The sequence below is a fragment of the Myotis daubentonii genome, chromosome 19 (genome assembly GCF_963259705.1).
Source record: "Myotis daubentonii chromosome 19, mMyoDau2.1, whole genome shotgun sequence".
Classification (NCBI taxonomy): domain Eukaryota; kingdom Metazoa; phylum Chordata; class Mammalia; order Chiroptera; family Vespertilionidae; genus Myotis; species Myotis daubentonii.
The window spans coordinates 11,540,649-11,556,281 of NC_081858.1; the positions used below are offsets into that span (position 1 = coordinate 11,540,649).

At 40.2% G+C, this 15,633-nt stretch overlaps 1 protein-coding gene across 3 annotated transcripts in view; it reads left to right on the forward strand.

Moving 5' to 3' along the window:
• The window catches only part of PPTC7 (protein phosphatase targeting COQ7), a 46,993-nt gene that overhangs the window by 15,579 nt on the left and 15,781 nt on the right, over positions 1 to 15,633 (forward strand). For all 3 annotated transcript variants that reach the window (XR_009450148.1, XM_059676920.1, XM_059676919.1), the window contains exon 2: positions 12,078 to 12,257. Coding sequence is in view for 2 of the 3 variants with exons in the window: in XM_059676920.1 (XP_059532903.1) it covers positions 12,078 to 12,257 (180 nt within the window). In the remaining variant the exon portion in view is untranslated. The remainder of the gene's footprint in view (positions 1 to 12,077; positions 12,258 to 15,633) is intronic.

Consider the following 15,633-nt stretch of genomic DNA (forward strand, 5'->3'; position numbering starts at 1 on the left):
ATGCAGGAGCGTCCCCCTGGTGGTCAGTGCACTCCCACAGGGGGAGCACTGCTCAGCCAGAAGCTGGTCTCATGGTTGGCGAGCCCTGCGGTGGTGGCAGGAGCTCTCCTGCCTCCGCGGCAGCGCTAAGGATGTCTGACTGATGGCTTAGGCCTGCTCCCCGTGGGTTCCCCGAGGTCTCCTGGACTGCAAGAGGGCACAGGCTGGGCTGAGGGGACCCCCCACCCCCACCCCCGAATTTCGTGCACTGGGCCTCTAGTTTATTACATATTAGCTGCCAGCTGAGCACTGTGGCAGGCTCTTTTAACACATTATTCAGTTCCTCACACCAACTTTGTATTGCCCATGATATTATTCTCATTCATGGGTGAAAATACTGAGGGTTAGAGAGCTGCCCGAGGACACCTAGTCCTGGAGCTAGATTTTGAACCCAGATCTGACTCTTGCCAACAAGATGATGAGACCTGGGTTTTTATCTTCTTGAAGGAAAGATTTCAATCAAGAGACAAAGTGCAGCAAAGCAAGAGAGAATTTATTGGCCACAGCAAAAACATATTTATAACAGTGAAACAAGGAAGGGCATAGAAGAAGCAACAGAAAAGCCTAGCCTGGGCTGCTTTGGCTCACTGGGAAGTCAGGGAAAAGGGGGCCTTGGAGGTTCAGGGGGTTAGCCTGGGATGAACTGCTACTGCCCACTGCTCCCCTGGTTGCAAGTCTGGTGGGTTCCTTAGAGTGTAGGGGATATGTGCCTGTGGAGGAAGGAGAGAGGGAAAGGAATGGTATGGGCGTGCTCCCCTGGGACAGAGCTCAAGCTGGGTCCCTTATATTGAGGCTATTTATTGCAGGTGGGAATCTTAGGGGAGGTCTCAAAGAACGGTCTCAATGGAATATTCATCAGCTTTCCAGGCGAGTTCTTTCAGGGTCACTGTCTCCACTGATTGGTCAATGCTGGGGCAGGGGGTCCTGAATCAGTGCAGCTAGTCCTAAGGTAGCCATTTGTCTGGTTTTGCTGTTTTTTGGGACCTGGAGCTAAAGTACAACTGAGGTCTAGATATTATATTTAGGGAGGAAAATGTGTGTGTGTGTGTGGGGGGGAGGGTTCTGAATCTCATGAGGTTACCTCTTGTTTTTCCGGTTTTGCCCCTTGCTAGATACCCAGGGTTTTCCGCCCTGGTGACCTTCTGCATCTGATGCATTGTCCTTGCCCTGCTCAGGTTTAACTACCTATAACAACTCCAAAACTATCTGCTGTGCTTTTGCCCAATCTCTGTACACTACCTTTCAAGTCAAAAATGACCATTTTAAACTTTGTTTTACTGAGATGATTTTTGCTGAGTTTGAATACTACTTTTAGTTATTAGCTGTTCTTAGGCTAATAATTGAGCAAAGCCCCATAATTAAAGCAATGATGGCCTCATTGAGTCTTGTTGAACTAGTCTGTGGGCCACAAGGACTTTGGTAGCCTTAGGCCAGCCCTTTCCTTCTGGGGACCTCCTAAAAGCCTTAACTCCTGCAGTGCATTGTTTGAGTTGATTGCTAGTGAGAAGTTCCTGGCCATCTATATATATAAAAGCCCAGCGACCATTACGGTGGAAAGACCAGAATGACTGGTTGCTATAATGTGCACTGACCACCAGGGGGAGATGCTCAACGCAGGAGTTGCTCCCTGGTGGTCAGTAGATTCCCACAGCAGGAGCGCCGCTCAGCCAGAAGCCCGGCTCATGGCTGGTGAGCACAGCGACAGTGGTGGGAGCTTCTCCTGCCTCTGTGGCAGTGTTAATGAGTGGCGAGCCAAGTGGTAAGGAGCGAGCAGGCGGGTGGTAAGGAGCGAGCAGGCAGGGGGTTAAGAGCGAGGTGTTCCGGATTGCTAGAGGGTGCCAGCCAGGCTGAGGGACACCCCCCCACCCCCATGCGTGAATTTCATGCATTGGGCTCCTAGTGGTGTAATAAGCATTTACCTGGAGGGCAGGTTTCTTTGCTCTTAAAGCTCTAACCTCACCTTTATTACTTGATTTGTACTGTATCCATATTAGTCACAATCATAGGTAACTGCCAGAAATGCCTGTCTCTTCAACCTCCTCCCCCCAACTCAAGTTTTTATAACTTGAATATTTTTCTGATTCTTTCAGCTAGTTGTAACCTGATCTTCCTTGCTTTTGTTTTTATTGATATATATGTACTTTGGTTTATTATAGCCATTTATCTTGAACCTCTTCAAACCCTCTTTCTGTACCACAATCACCAGCACTTGGTTTTAAGTTCTTGTGGGCAGGAAATCTTTTATTATATGTAAATTTCTTAGCTGCCTTTTGCCACATGTCTTGCACATAGAAAGTGTTCAATAAAATATGTTGAATAACTTTAATATTGAATTTAAGTGTATAATGTAGTTCCAACTGGATTTATAGTTTTGGTCATCCCTTCCATGAAGGTAACATGTACTCATTACTAAAAAAATGGGAAAGTGGAAAATAAAAAGATGGAGAAAAAATTACTTGTCCTTCCCTGGCTTGTGTTGCTCAGTGGTTGGAGCATCATCTGTACACTAAAAGGCTGTGGGTTCAGTTCCTGGTCAGGGTACATGGCCAGGTTGTGGGTTTGATTGGGGTGCATACGGGAGGCAACCAGTTAATGTTTCTCTCTCCCTTTCCCTCCTCTCTCTCTAAAATCAATTAAAAAATATCCATGGGTAAGGATTTAAAAAATTTACTTGTCCTACCACTCCAAGACCATTACTTAATTAAACAACATATGGGGGAACATAAGTAGTGTTTAGAAAGTAAGTGTTCACTAGGCTGGCTTATTCAAAGGAATTATGTTCTCATTAAAAAAAGAAAAAAGCCCTAATAGGTTTGGCTCAGTGGATAGAGCGTCAGCCTGCGGACTGAAAGGTCCCAGGTTCAACTCTGGTCAAGGGCATGTACCTTGGTTTCGGGCACATACCCAGTGGCGGGGGTGCGGGAGGCAGCTGATTGATGTTTCTGACTCACTATCTCTCTCCCTTCTTCTCTGTAAAAAATCAATAAAATATATTAAAAGAAAAAGAAAAAAAAAGCCCAGGCAGAATAGTACATTGGCTGAGTATTGATCTATGAATCAGGAAGTCACAGTTTGATTCCCAGTCAGGGCACATCCCCGAGTTGTGGGCTCGATCCCCAGTTGGGGTTGTGTAGGAGGCAGCCAATCAATGACTCTCATCATTGATGTTTTTATCTCCCTCTCCCTCTCCCTTCCTCTCTGAAATAAATAAAAATATATTTTAAAAAATAAAAAAAAAGAGGGCCAGTGTAGCTCAGTTGGGTTGGTGTTGTCCTGTGCACCAAAAAGGTCACAGGTTCGATTCCCGGTTAGGGCACATGCCCACGTTGGTGGCTCCATCCCAAGTAGGGGGTATGCAGGAGACTGCCAATCGATGTTTTGCTCTCATATCAATGTTTCCTTCTCTCCCTCTCCCTTCCTCTCTCTCTTAAAAAAAGTTCAATTAAAAAATAAATTTTTTTAAAACGCATTTTTTCGCCAAAACCGGTTTGGCTCAGTGGATAGAGCGTCGGCTTGCAGACTGAAAGGTCCCAGGTTCGATTCCGGTCAAGGGCATGTACCTGGGTTGCGGGCACATCCCCAGTAGGAGATGTGCAGGAGGCAGCTGATCGATGTTTCTCTCTCATCGATGTTTCTAACTCTCTATCTCTCTCCCTTCCTCTCTGTAAAAAAAAAAAAAAAAAAAAGTAAAACGCATTTTTGCCCTAGCCAGTTTGGCTCAGTGGATAGAGTGTAGGCCTACGGACCAAAGAATCCAGAGTTTGATTTCTGTCAAGGGCACATACCTTGGTTGCAGGCACCTCCCTGGCCGGGGCCTGGTCAGGGCTCATGCAGGAGGCAACCAATCAGTGTGTTTCTCTCACATCGATGTTTCTCTCTGTGTTTCCCTCTCTCTTCCACTCTCTCTAAAAACCAATGGAAAAATATCCTGAAGTGAGGATTAAAAATAAAATTTAAAAAAAAAAAGGCATTTTTGAGCTGGGCTGCATGTGACTCCTTTCTTTCTTGCTTGCTTTTTTTTTTTTTTTTAATACTAGGTTAACCTTTAAGACCAGAATTCTAGATCTAATCTTATAAACAGGAAAATTTTCTTAGCTTAAAGGGCCAATACAAATAGGCACCCTTCAGATAGCTGGACTTAATTACTGTTACTTTCTTATTTAAATGTTAAGTTATTAGTGTTATATTACATTTCCTAATATCTAGAAACTAACCAGCCTCAGCATTAATAGAAGCCCTTAATTCTGTATCACACTAAGGGCCCTTCCTCTACTGTTCATAGCTTACCATAAGTGTGGCTCCCAGATGATTTGTCTGTTGCTTCCTCCTGTCCTAAAAACATTGCTATTAGCAGTTAGCATTTCAGGAAGGTACTGTTGCAGTTCAAAGGAGTAAAGTGACCTATTCTGTGACTTCACCTTCAACTCTGCAGTTTGTGTGGTAAGGAGGCAGTGATTCATACCCCAGTCTGTGAGATGCCCAAGGTCCCCAAGCCACAGTTGAGCCAAAACACATTATTCCACGTTAAGTATTTGATATTTAAACAGAAGAGCTAAAGTTAGAGGAAGAACATTTTTATTTTTAAAAGGTTGACTTTGAGTTTCTTTGCCTTCACAGTGCCATTTCTTAATCCTCTTTACAGCATTTTCACTGCTTTTTAAGACAAAGCAACAGCCCAGAATAGTCTGGAAATTACTATCTCTAGTTAATGAAGTATTCTGGACAGTAGGTATGACTGTGTGTATATATGCATATTCATTTTAACTTGATTAATTAAGTAATTTCATGTTTACTAAGCTAGAAAGGACTATTTTGTTTGGAATTCTAAAACATAAAATGAACTGTTTATATTTGAGTTTTGTTAACTCTCCTAGATAGTTCCCTTTCTTTTTTTGCAGAATTTTAGTTTTGGTTATAAGTTCCATTTATCATAGGGTTGAACCTTCCTTTCCATCCTTTCAGCTTCATTGCTTCAGCTTTTGACTTAACTGTTCTGCTTAGAGGTCTTGAGTTCTTGAGGTAGGGTTGGTTTCTGGAGAATGAGAAATGCAGATTTTGTTATTAATGCAGAGTATTGTTATTAATGCTTTGGGGAAACTTGCTGCAAAGGGAATATATCACTTGCTTGTTACAGCAGGAAGAACGTCATCTTCTACAATAATAAAAGCGTAATATGCCAATTAGACTAGACGTTCTTCTGGACGAAGCCGGGGCTGCAAGGGATGCCCAGGTCCCAGGTGCCTGCTGGCGGCCAGAAAGAAGCCCGAGTCCTGGGTGCCAGAGGGAAGCTGGTGCCGGCAGCCAGAGAAAGAAGGCCTACTCTTGGATGAATTTCGTGCAACGGGCCTCTAGTAATTTATATAATTTCACTTCTAGAGAACTGAAAAGACTGTTAGTCAAAGTAAATTGTACTTTTGTGAATAGCTCAATTGTTACATATATTTTTTCAATAATCCTGCTTTTTTGTTCCCTTTGGGATAATTATTTGCAGATACATTTCACAGTTCGAATCACAGGAGAGTGTTCTTAATGCCCAAATAGTTGAGGCTTCAGAAATGTTGATACAAATGTGATCTGTTACATTGGATAGAAATTGAATTTGTACTCTGATCTCATTTTTCTCTAGAGCAGTGGTTCTCAACCTTCCTAATGCCACGACCCTTTAATACAGTTCCTCATGTTGTGGTGACCCCAATTTCATTGTTATAAATTGAACATAATTAAAGCATAGTGATTAATCACAAAAACAATATGTAACTATATATGTGTTTTCCGATGGTCTTAGGCGACCCTGTGAAAGGGTCGTTCGACCCCCAAAGGGGTCGTGACCCACAGGTTGAGAACTGCTGCTCTAGAGGCTTCGAGTTTGTGACGCCTCTAGACCAGTGGTTCTCAACCTTCTGGCCCTTTAAATACAGTTCCTCATGTTGTGACCCAACCATAAAATTATTTTCGTTGCTACTTCATAACTGTAATGTTGCTACTGTTATGAATCGTTATGTAAATATCTGATATGCAGGATGGTCTTAGGCGATCCCTGTGAAAGGGTTGTTCGACCGCCAAAGTGGTCGTGACCCACAGGTTGAGAACCGCTGCTCTAGACAAATAAGGTTGACCTGGAGAACTCTAGATTATAGATTGAAGAAGAACCTCAGCATCTGAAAAGAAGCTGGCTGTAGCATGCAATAAATACTGTCTAACCAGATTCCTCATTAGATGAACAGTTGCTGCAGAAAGTGTAAAACCAGATCCTTAACCCTCTGAGTACAGAGGGTCTCATGCTACTTTTATAATTTAACTCTTGTGATCCAACCAGGTTCTTACTCAGTTTCTCCTCTGGAGTTTCAATTCACTATCAAGTACCCATCCTAGTAGATAGATGTTTCACTGATGGAAAAATAATCCTGTAGAACCATTTTGCTTCATTAGGGGATGAGGATCCTGTAAAATGCCTCAAGACAATCAAAGATGCGAGGAATAAAGCTGTTACCTTAGGATAACACTTAATATTTGAAATTATGCCAGAGCCAAATTCTTCACTGATGCTTATACTAAAGTTGAAATTGAATATTTATTCTTTGGGCATCACTTTTTTTCTGGAAAATGTTGGCTTTGTAACTAATTTCATGCCAGTCTGAAGATCAGTGTAGTTGGAAAGGTTTTAAGAAGAATGGCAACCTCATAGTGATAGCTGATAGAGTCCTGGAGAGACTCAGGCAGATGTTGGCTTCATTCAGTCTTTTAAGGAGAGCCTTTTGTAACTACACAGGTCACCATATATGCAATTGGAAAGATAGGATTAGTATTTTCATGCAATATTTTATTTATTTTTATTAAATCTTTATTGTTGAAAGTATTACATATGTCTGCTTTCTTCCCCCATTGACCCCCTCCAGCCCGCCCCCAGTAACTATAATCTTTAAAAATATATTTTTACTAGAGGCCCAGTGCACGAATTTGTTCATGGTTGGGGTCTGGCTGGCCCGCCCTGATTGGGGTGAAGGGGGTTGATCAGGCGCAGGGCCGGCCCTGTCCCCTGGTCGAACTCCCCTTTGAGGGGACAATTTACATATTAGCCTTTTATTATATAGGATTGATTTCAGAGAGGAAGGGGGAGAGAGAGAGAGAAACATCAATGATGAGAGAGAATCATTGGTTGGCTGCCTCCTGCACCACCCCAACTGGGAATTGAGCCCACAACCCAAGCATATGCCCTGACTGGGAATTAAACCATGACCTCCTACTTCATAGGTTGATGCTCAACCACTGAGCCACTAGGGTCGGGCTGTGACTATAATTTTTAAAATATACATATATCTTTATTGACTTCAAAGAGGAAAAGAGAGTGAGAAACATCAGTGATGAGATAGAATTGTTTGGCTGCCTCTTGCACGCCGCCCACTGGGGATTGAGCCTGTAACCTAGACATGGGAATTGAACCGTGACCTCCTGATTCGTAGGTTGATACTCAACCACTAAGCCACAATGGTCAGGCTGTAACTATAATTTTAAAATAATTTTTTAAAATGTTCTTCTTACAAAAAGATACATTCAAGTGATATATACATTTAAGTGAGATACACCAGAATTATTTGTTCTCCTCTCTTAACTCTTCACTTTAGAAAAACAATCCATGGAAAACATAAAATATTATATAAAAATCATAAATATTTTCTAGTTGATTATTTCCCACTTCATAAAACTGCCATTTCTACATAAATGGTACAACTAAAGGAATCTTCTGTGCCCTTTAGTCTTCTCAGCCTTTTGCTCAGCCATTTCAGATATGTAACCATTATCTTAATCTAATAATGGTTTTAATTGGATTTTGGGTCAAAGGAAACACTTAAGCTAGACTGTGCCGACAGACTGTTATTAATGGAGACATAAGATGATTACAGCGAATTAAAGGAAATAGCTTCTATATTCAGTGCAAACTATCTTGGCATTCAAAGCCTTTCTGATTAACTCAGCCCACCTTTTCACTTCTCTTCACCTCTAAACAAATTATTTCATTCTGACAAAATGGATTACTTGGCCTTAATCAGTTATCATATCTGTGATTGTAATTTGATGTCTAGAGTAAGAATTCAGTTCACAAATGAGCTATTGGGCCAGGAATCCTCATTCCTAAGATAAGATCTTGAATTAACTCCTTGAATTTATTACCCTCTCTACTCTCCCAGAACAGCTCATCTGCCCCTCTGGTGTCAGTTCCGGATCTTTGTCAAAGATTGGCTTCAGATTGCCTTCCCAGCAGCAGGCACATAGTTCCTGATTTCATACAGAACATTTTCTCAAAAAAAAAATGCTCCACTGACACCTGAAACCAAGCACACCAGAGACAGAATTCAAAATCTGAAGACATTCCCACCCCCTTCCCAACTGGCAAATCAGTACTCAAATTCAGAAACCTACTGATAAAAAAAAAACCTATTGATAATAGAGCATAGGTATCTTTTGTATTTATTCCTTTGTATTTCCAGTGATTGTCTATTCTACTTTTCTCAATACCTGGAACCTAAACTTTTGCAGCTGACTCCTGACCTCTGACCTCTCCCAGCCCATTTTCTCCACTGCTGTCAGGATTATTTTCTAAAATATAGATTGGATTATATCACTGTATCCCAAACCTTGTCGGCTTATTATTTATAGCAGTGCTATACATATACTGAGGAAATAAACTGTAACTACATATATGATCCATGGGGGGGAAAAATCCTCACCCAAGGATATTTTTTCCATGGATTTCCAGTAGAAATATACTGTAACTACATATATGATCTTAAATGTTCTAGTAGCCACATTTTTAAAAAGTAAAATTAGATATCATTCATTTCAATTTATTTAACCCAATATAAGTAAAATATTACATCATGTTCAGTAAAAAATTATTACTAAGACATTTTACTTATTTATTTATTTACTTATTTTGGTATTATGTTTTTGGAATCCAGAGTGTATTTTACATTTAATAGCACATCTCAATCCAAACTAACCACATTTCAAACTCAGTAGCCACGTGTGGCTAGTGGTTCCCGTGTTGGACAGCATAGGTCAATAGCATAAAGCTTAATGTTCTTCATCTGCAATATTGGGCCATCCACAATTTCACCTACTGCTCTCCATTTTTCAGCTTCTCCCCACTCACCCAGGCACCGGCTATACCTGATTGTCTGCCATACTTTTTCTTTTATTACCCTTCCCTGTCTGTGGAAGTCTCTCTCTCTTTTTTTTAATCCTCACCCGAGGATATTTTTTCCATGGATTTTTTTTTTTCTGAGAGAGTGGAAGGGAGGGAGAAGAGAGAAGGAGAGAGAGAGAAAGAGAGGGAGAGGGTGGGGGTGAGGGAGGGAGAGAGAGAAAGAGAAAGAGAAACATCAACACGAGAGACACATTGATTGGTTGCCTTCTGCACTCACCCTGACCAGGGCCGGGAATCAAGCACAACCAAGGTTACTTGCCCTTGACTAGGGAATCAAACCTGAGACTCTTCTGTCCACGGGCTAACACTCTAACCATTGAGCAACCGGCCAAGGCAGCAATCTTCTCTTTTAACATTTGTTTTCTTTACCTCTAAATGAAATTTCCCTTTATATTTGGATTGATTCCACTGTTTAAAAGGTGTCCTCTCTCCAGAGACATTGAAGCATGCAACAGACTGATGAATTTCAGAGGGAAGGGGGTGGGAGGCAGAAAGAGATTAACCAAAGAATGTAAATGCACATATGCATAACCCATGGACAGACAATAGTGCAGTAACAGTAAAGGCCTTGGGAGGGAGCAGAAGGGGCGGGGGTCAATGGGTGGGAGGAGGTAGTACATCTGTAATACTTTCAACAATAAAGATAAATTTAAAAATAAAACAAAATAAAATTAAAAAAATAATAAAAATAAAAGGTGTCCTCTCTTTTTGTGGATTGAAGCTTTCGCTAATGTAAAAGAGGAAATATTCATTTCTTTGTAGAAATAATTGCCTAGTATGAATTAGGTTTCAGATGTACATGTGAAAGATTATTCTGGTTTTAGCCTGATTCTAATCCCAACTATGGTTCTTCATATTATATAAGTTGTTCTTTGTAAGTAAATTATATATGTATGCTAAGGCTTCCCTCCCTCCACCCCCCCCCCATAGCTTTATTGAAAAGTTTATATGGTTTTTCATCTCTTTTTCCCCTAAAGAGATTTAGCCAATGGAATTTTGCCTGAGTTCTTTTTCCCATATAAAACCAAACAGGTGCCTGAAAGGTTGCACTCTATTCTGGGAGAAATCTGATTAATGTTGAAGGACTGTGTCAGGTCAGACTCTGTAACCTGCTCACAGATTATTTAGTGAGTGCCAGGATCAACTCTCAACATTATCTCAGATTTTAATGGTTTTCTTGTGAAGGGCACTTGCAGATGAAACCAGTTTGTATATAAAGTTAGTTGTGGCTCTTAGATCAGAAACTGGTAAGAAGAAATTCTTTCCTGGAGCAGGCAGTAGTTTGAAAGAATGAATGATTCATCAAATGGAGTTGCAAGAATTATAATTGCATTCTTGTTTTAACACAAATTGTTGCATTTGAACCCATGGTGAAATCTTACCCCTACTGATATAAGAATTCCTCAAAAGAAGTATCTTTTAAGTAAACTATCTTAAATTCTCTTGGGGAAGGAAATGGGGAACATCTGCAATAGTGTCAACAATAAAAACTTTAAATAAAAAAGAAAACAAATTATCTTATGAATTTCTAGGTATCCTTCCAACTGCTTGAAAAGCACAGGAAAAAAAGTGGTACTTCTTTATGGTAGGGTAGACCTGTCATCCTCCATGCTTCTCTTTCCCCTACCCCCGCTGCCCCCACCTCCCTCCCCATCCAGTTCACCTGTAAGTCCTTTTGTTTCACCAGATCCCAAATCCCTGCACTCTAACTGCACTGCCACCATTTCATAATGGAGTTGCTGAGACTCCTGACTCATCCCTTCTTTCCACTGTTGCTCTCCACAGCAGGCAGAAGGATATTTTTTTCTTACTATCCTTATTACTATTGAGACTTTTTTATTATACATTAATTAAAAATAAAACAGATGCTATTGATTTTAATAATGTATTCTCTTTAACACATTATATCCCAAATATTATTTCAACATGTACTCAATATGAGATAGTTGACCCTCTTTTTTCATATCAAGTTTTCAAACTCCAGTGTGCATTTTATACTTAGAGTACATCTCAGTTTGGATCAGCCCCATTTCAAGGCTCACTGGCAACATGTGGTAGTGGCTGTTTTATTGGAAAGCTCAGCCCTGGACAGGATAGTGGTTTTCTCTTAGGGAGGAGGAAAGGGAATGGGATATATTCTTAAATTTGTTCTTTATTTTACAGTTATTGGCTAATTTTTGAAGTTAAAAGATTGCAGCTTTTGGTATTCTTAATGATTGCCAGCTGTGGATCAGTTGCATCGTCATTGGCATCAGAACTCTTTTAAAAAAATCATTTTATGTTCTTATAAAATACAACAAAAATTAATAGCACAAATTTCTTCTATACAATAATAATCCTGCTGAAATTGTACTCTTGTCTGGTAGGCAATGCTACTCTGTGGTAGCTCGCATGTTTATTCATAAATATATGAAAGATCAAATTCTAAGTTAGAGAATATGACTTAGGAGTATTAGAGTATATCAAACTTGAGCACTTTTTATTCTGAATTCCAGGGTAAATATGTTTACTGGTATGTAGTAAAATGAACTGTCAGGCCGAAACCGGTTTGGCTCGGTGGATAGAGCATCGACCTGCGGACTGAGGGGTCCCGGGTTCGATTCCGGCCAAGGGCATGTACCTTGGTTGCGGGCACATCCCCAGTGGGGAGTGTGCAGGAGGCAGCTGGTCGATGTTTCTCTCTCATCGATGTTTCTAACTATCTTTCTCCTTTCCTCTCTGTAAAAACTCAATAAAATATATTTTTTAAAAAAATGAACTGTCAGGAGGAGATGGGTAGGAATTCCTGAAAAGTTGGTAAGATCATCCTTTAAATGTAATTTTTTTTTTTTAGGGGTTGCAGATGGTGTAGGAGGATGGAGAGACTATGGAGTTGATCCGTCTCAGTTCTCAGGGACTTTAATGCGGACATGTGAACGGTTAGTAAAAGAAGGACGGTTTGTCCCAAGTAATCCCATTGGAATCCTCACCACAAGCTACTGTGAGTTGCTGCAAAATAAAGTACCTTTACTTGGTAAGTCGATGTCCTATGTGTTTTCCTCTCTAAAGATGCCCAGGAAATGGTTAACAATAAAACCAAGAAATTAGCCGAAACTGGTTTGGCTCGGTGGATGGAGCTTCGGCCTGCGGACTGGGAGGTCCCGGGTTCGATTCCGATCGGGGGCATGTGCCTGGGTTGCGGGCATATCCCCAGTGGGGGATGTGCGGGAGGCAGCTGATCAATGATTCTCTCCCATCGATGTTTCTGGCTCTCTGTCTCTCCCTTCCTCTCTGTGGAAAATCAATGAAATATATATTTAAAAAAACAAAACAAAAAAAAAAAACCAAGAAATTAATCAGCCTACCTTTAAGCAGCGTTTGATAAAGAAGCTATTAAATACGTACTATTTACTTACAAAATACTACTACTTGGAGAGAATATAAATAGGTACAACCACTTTGGAAAACAATTTGGAATTGTAGAATACAGTTAAACATGAACAGATAGTATGCTCCAGCAGTTCCACTTCTAGGTCTATACCCTAGACTAGAGAAACTCTTACACATCCTTATATCAAAGAGTAGGCACAAGAATGTTTATAGTAGCATTATTTATAATAGCAGAAAATTGGGAACAACCTAGAAGTCCATTTATAGTAGAAAAACACACTTAGAAAAGGAATGATTTAAAGCTGCATGCAGTACTCAGGAACAGCCCTGGCCAGTGTGACTCAGTTGGTTGAGTGTTGTCCGATGCACCAAGAAGTTGGTGGTTCGATTCCTGGTTGGGGAGCATGCAGAAGGCAGCCATATTTCTCTCAATGTTTCTCTCTCCCTTCCCCTTCTCTAAAGTCAATAAAAACATATTTTTAAAAAGTAAAAATTGTTTAGGGATTCTAAAATATGATAAAAGAAGAAAGAAAAACAAGTGATTATATAATTCAGAATAGGGGTTCTTTCCAAGGGAGGAAGAAAGGAGTGAGGTCTGGCATGAAAAATTCAGTTGATTACCTGTGGGGAGTTCAGGTTGCAGATAGATACCCCAGACTAATAGCAGTTAGCTGAAATACCATGGCACAAAATAGATTCCTGTTAATCTTGTTATTAAAAACTGTCCAAATACCTAGTGCCCATTTGGTATACTAATGGAGCATCCTTTGGCCAAGCTTCTACATTTATTTGTTAAATGGTTTCCTGGAAACTTAACCAACAACTTTCCCAACCTTCTATGCAGAATTTCAGAAAGGGTGTTATTAATTTTCTGCTAATTGCCAGCATCTTTCTGGTTACTAGAAGGCCCCCCCCCCACCCCCCCAAGCAGTCACCATCCGAATTTAAAATCAGCCTCTGTTCAGTGTTAATGGAGAGCTCTACATTGTAGAATTTTGCCTTCACTTTAAATCCTTAAGAACAGTTTCTTTTCATTATGCTGCCATCTTTTTTTTTTCCTCTGTGCTGTGATTAACCAGCTTATTTTATTTCTAACTGAAGAGAAATCTTGCCTTGAGGTTTCAATATACTGTTTTGTATTAATTTGCTATTTTGGGCATGCAATTTGGAGCTTGCCTGGCATAGTGGAACATCCTAGATTCTCTTTCTAGTACCTCTCTGTCAACATGCCATATGACTTTATGCAAACCTCTTAACCCCTGTCCCTTGCTTCATATGTTGAATGGAGAGACGTGTGTGTGTGTGTGTGTGTGTGTGTGTGTGTGTGTGTGTGTGTGGGCGGGGAGGGGCGGGGGGCGACTTAAAGCTTCCTGCAGCACTCAGAAACATGTTGTTGAGGGAAAAGAAGACATTGCAGAATACCATCTAATAGTCTAACATCTAACAGAGAACCTATAGACAAATTCCAGAGGTCTGAATGTTTCCATGAATCCTCTGCCCCCAACCCCATGCATTTATTGTGACTTGGAATAACCATTTACAGAATAGCAGCTATCCTATTTTTGCACTTTGAAAGCTTTCTTCTTGCTAACTTTTTTCCTTATCCTTACTTCCCTTTTTGTTTACCCTCATGTAATTGGGAGATCTTATTAAATTTAAGGACATATCAAAGGTTTTTTTCACATTGAATAGTATAGTTTTTTCTCCTAAAAGACACATTGAAATAATCCTTGTTACCGTGTTTGATACGTATGTACTTTTTTCTTACCTAATCTACAAATATCTAAGCTAATTGTAACTAAATTTAAGCATACTAGTATTTTGGCAGACTGCTGAGTTTTACTAAACCTCATATAATTGCAAATAATGATAATTTACAAGATTAGGTAATCTTTTTTTTAAATCAAGCAATTGCTACAAAGCCTATAACTATCAATATGGAGGGCAAGTTGATAGCAGTAACCACTTATTTCTTGAGACTATCTAATTGCTTTTAGATCTGGGTTGGCATCATGGGCTAATTGTTAGCATATATTTCCTCAGAAATCCTTAAAGTAGATTTAGGTCTTATGAAGCTAACATATCTTAAGAATTTGAGGGGTCATTCCTAATAAGCTTATTCTTTTCTCTGTTTGCTACATTAAAGGCTTAGTTGTTTATAAAATAAGGGGCCAGGTGATAAAAACATTTCCATTTTAGCATGAGGGATTTACTTGGGTGCCTGTCTGGATTGGCCAGTCATCTGAGCACTCATTGCTGTTATTCTCAGCATCTTTTCCTCCTTGCCTACTTGTTCCTCTCCAAACACCTAAGAGTGATAAGCTCTTCTCTCAGTATTAGGTTGTTAGGGCCTGAGCCTTGTGCACACATCAGTAATTTGAAGAGGCAAAGGAGGAGTGTACACTCCATGCCCAGATAATTTTATAAGGCTAGGCTTGCCTTTGTTGGTACTGCTTTGCATATTAAAGCTCCTTCACTTCTGAGGACCATTTTGATCCTAACTCAGCGGGTTACAGCTACAACCATAGCAAAATGATAGTCTGGGTTTAATAAATCAACATGAGTCCTTACTGCAGCAAAAATTTTAAGGCTGTGCTACTCATCTGTCATTTTTTTTCTCAGATTAATTCTATCAGCTTTCAGAAGATCTTTTTATCTTTTCTTTATTTTTCCCTTTGCTTCTCTCATTATAGAGTTTAGTGACCAAGAGACTGGAAGTGGGCGGTGGAGAACTGAGCAAGAACATGTGCCCCATGCTATTCATATTTTTGACAAGTGGCTGTGGGGCAGAACATATTTTGTATGATGGTTCTATTAATGATAAATGATTGGATTTTTCTGTGCATTGAGTTAAGAAAGAAGGGTAATTGGCTATCTTGGCTCTAATGTAAGCTATGGAGTAGGTTATCTGACAGCACTTCCAGTTTGTTACAGTGCCTTTGTTTTTCTTTGACTTTAAATGGATAGAGACTAGATAGCTTAACATCGGAGTGTCAGATTAGTACCCGTGCATATACTGT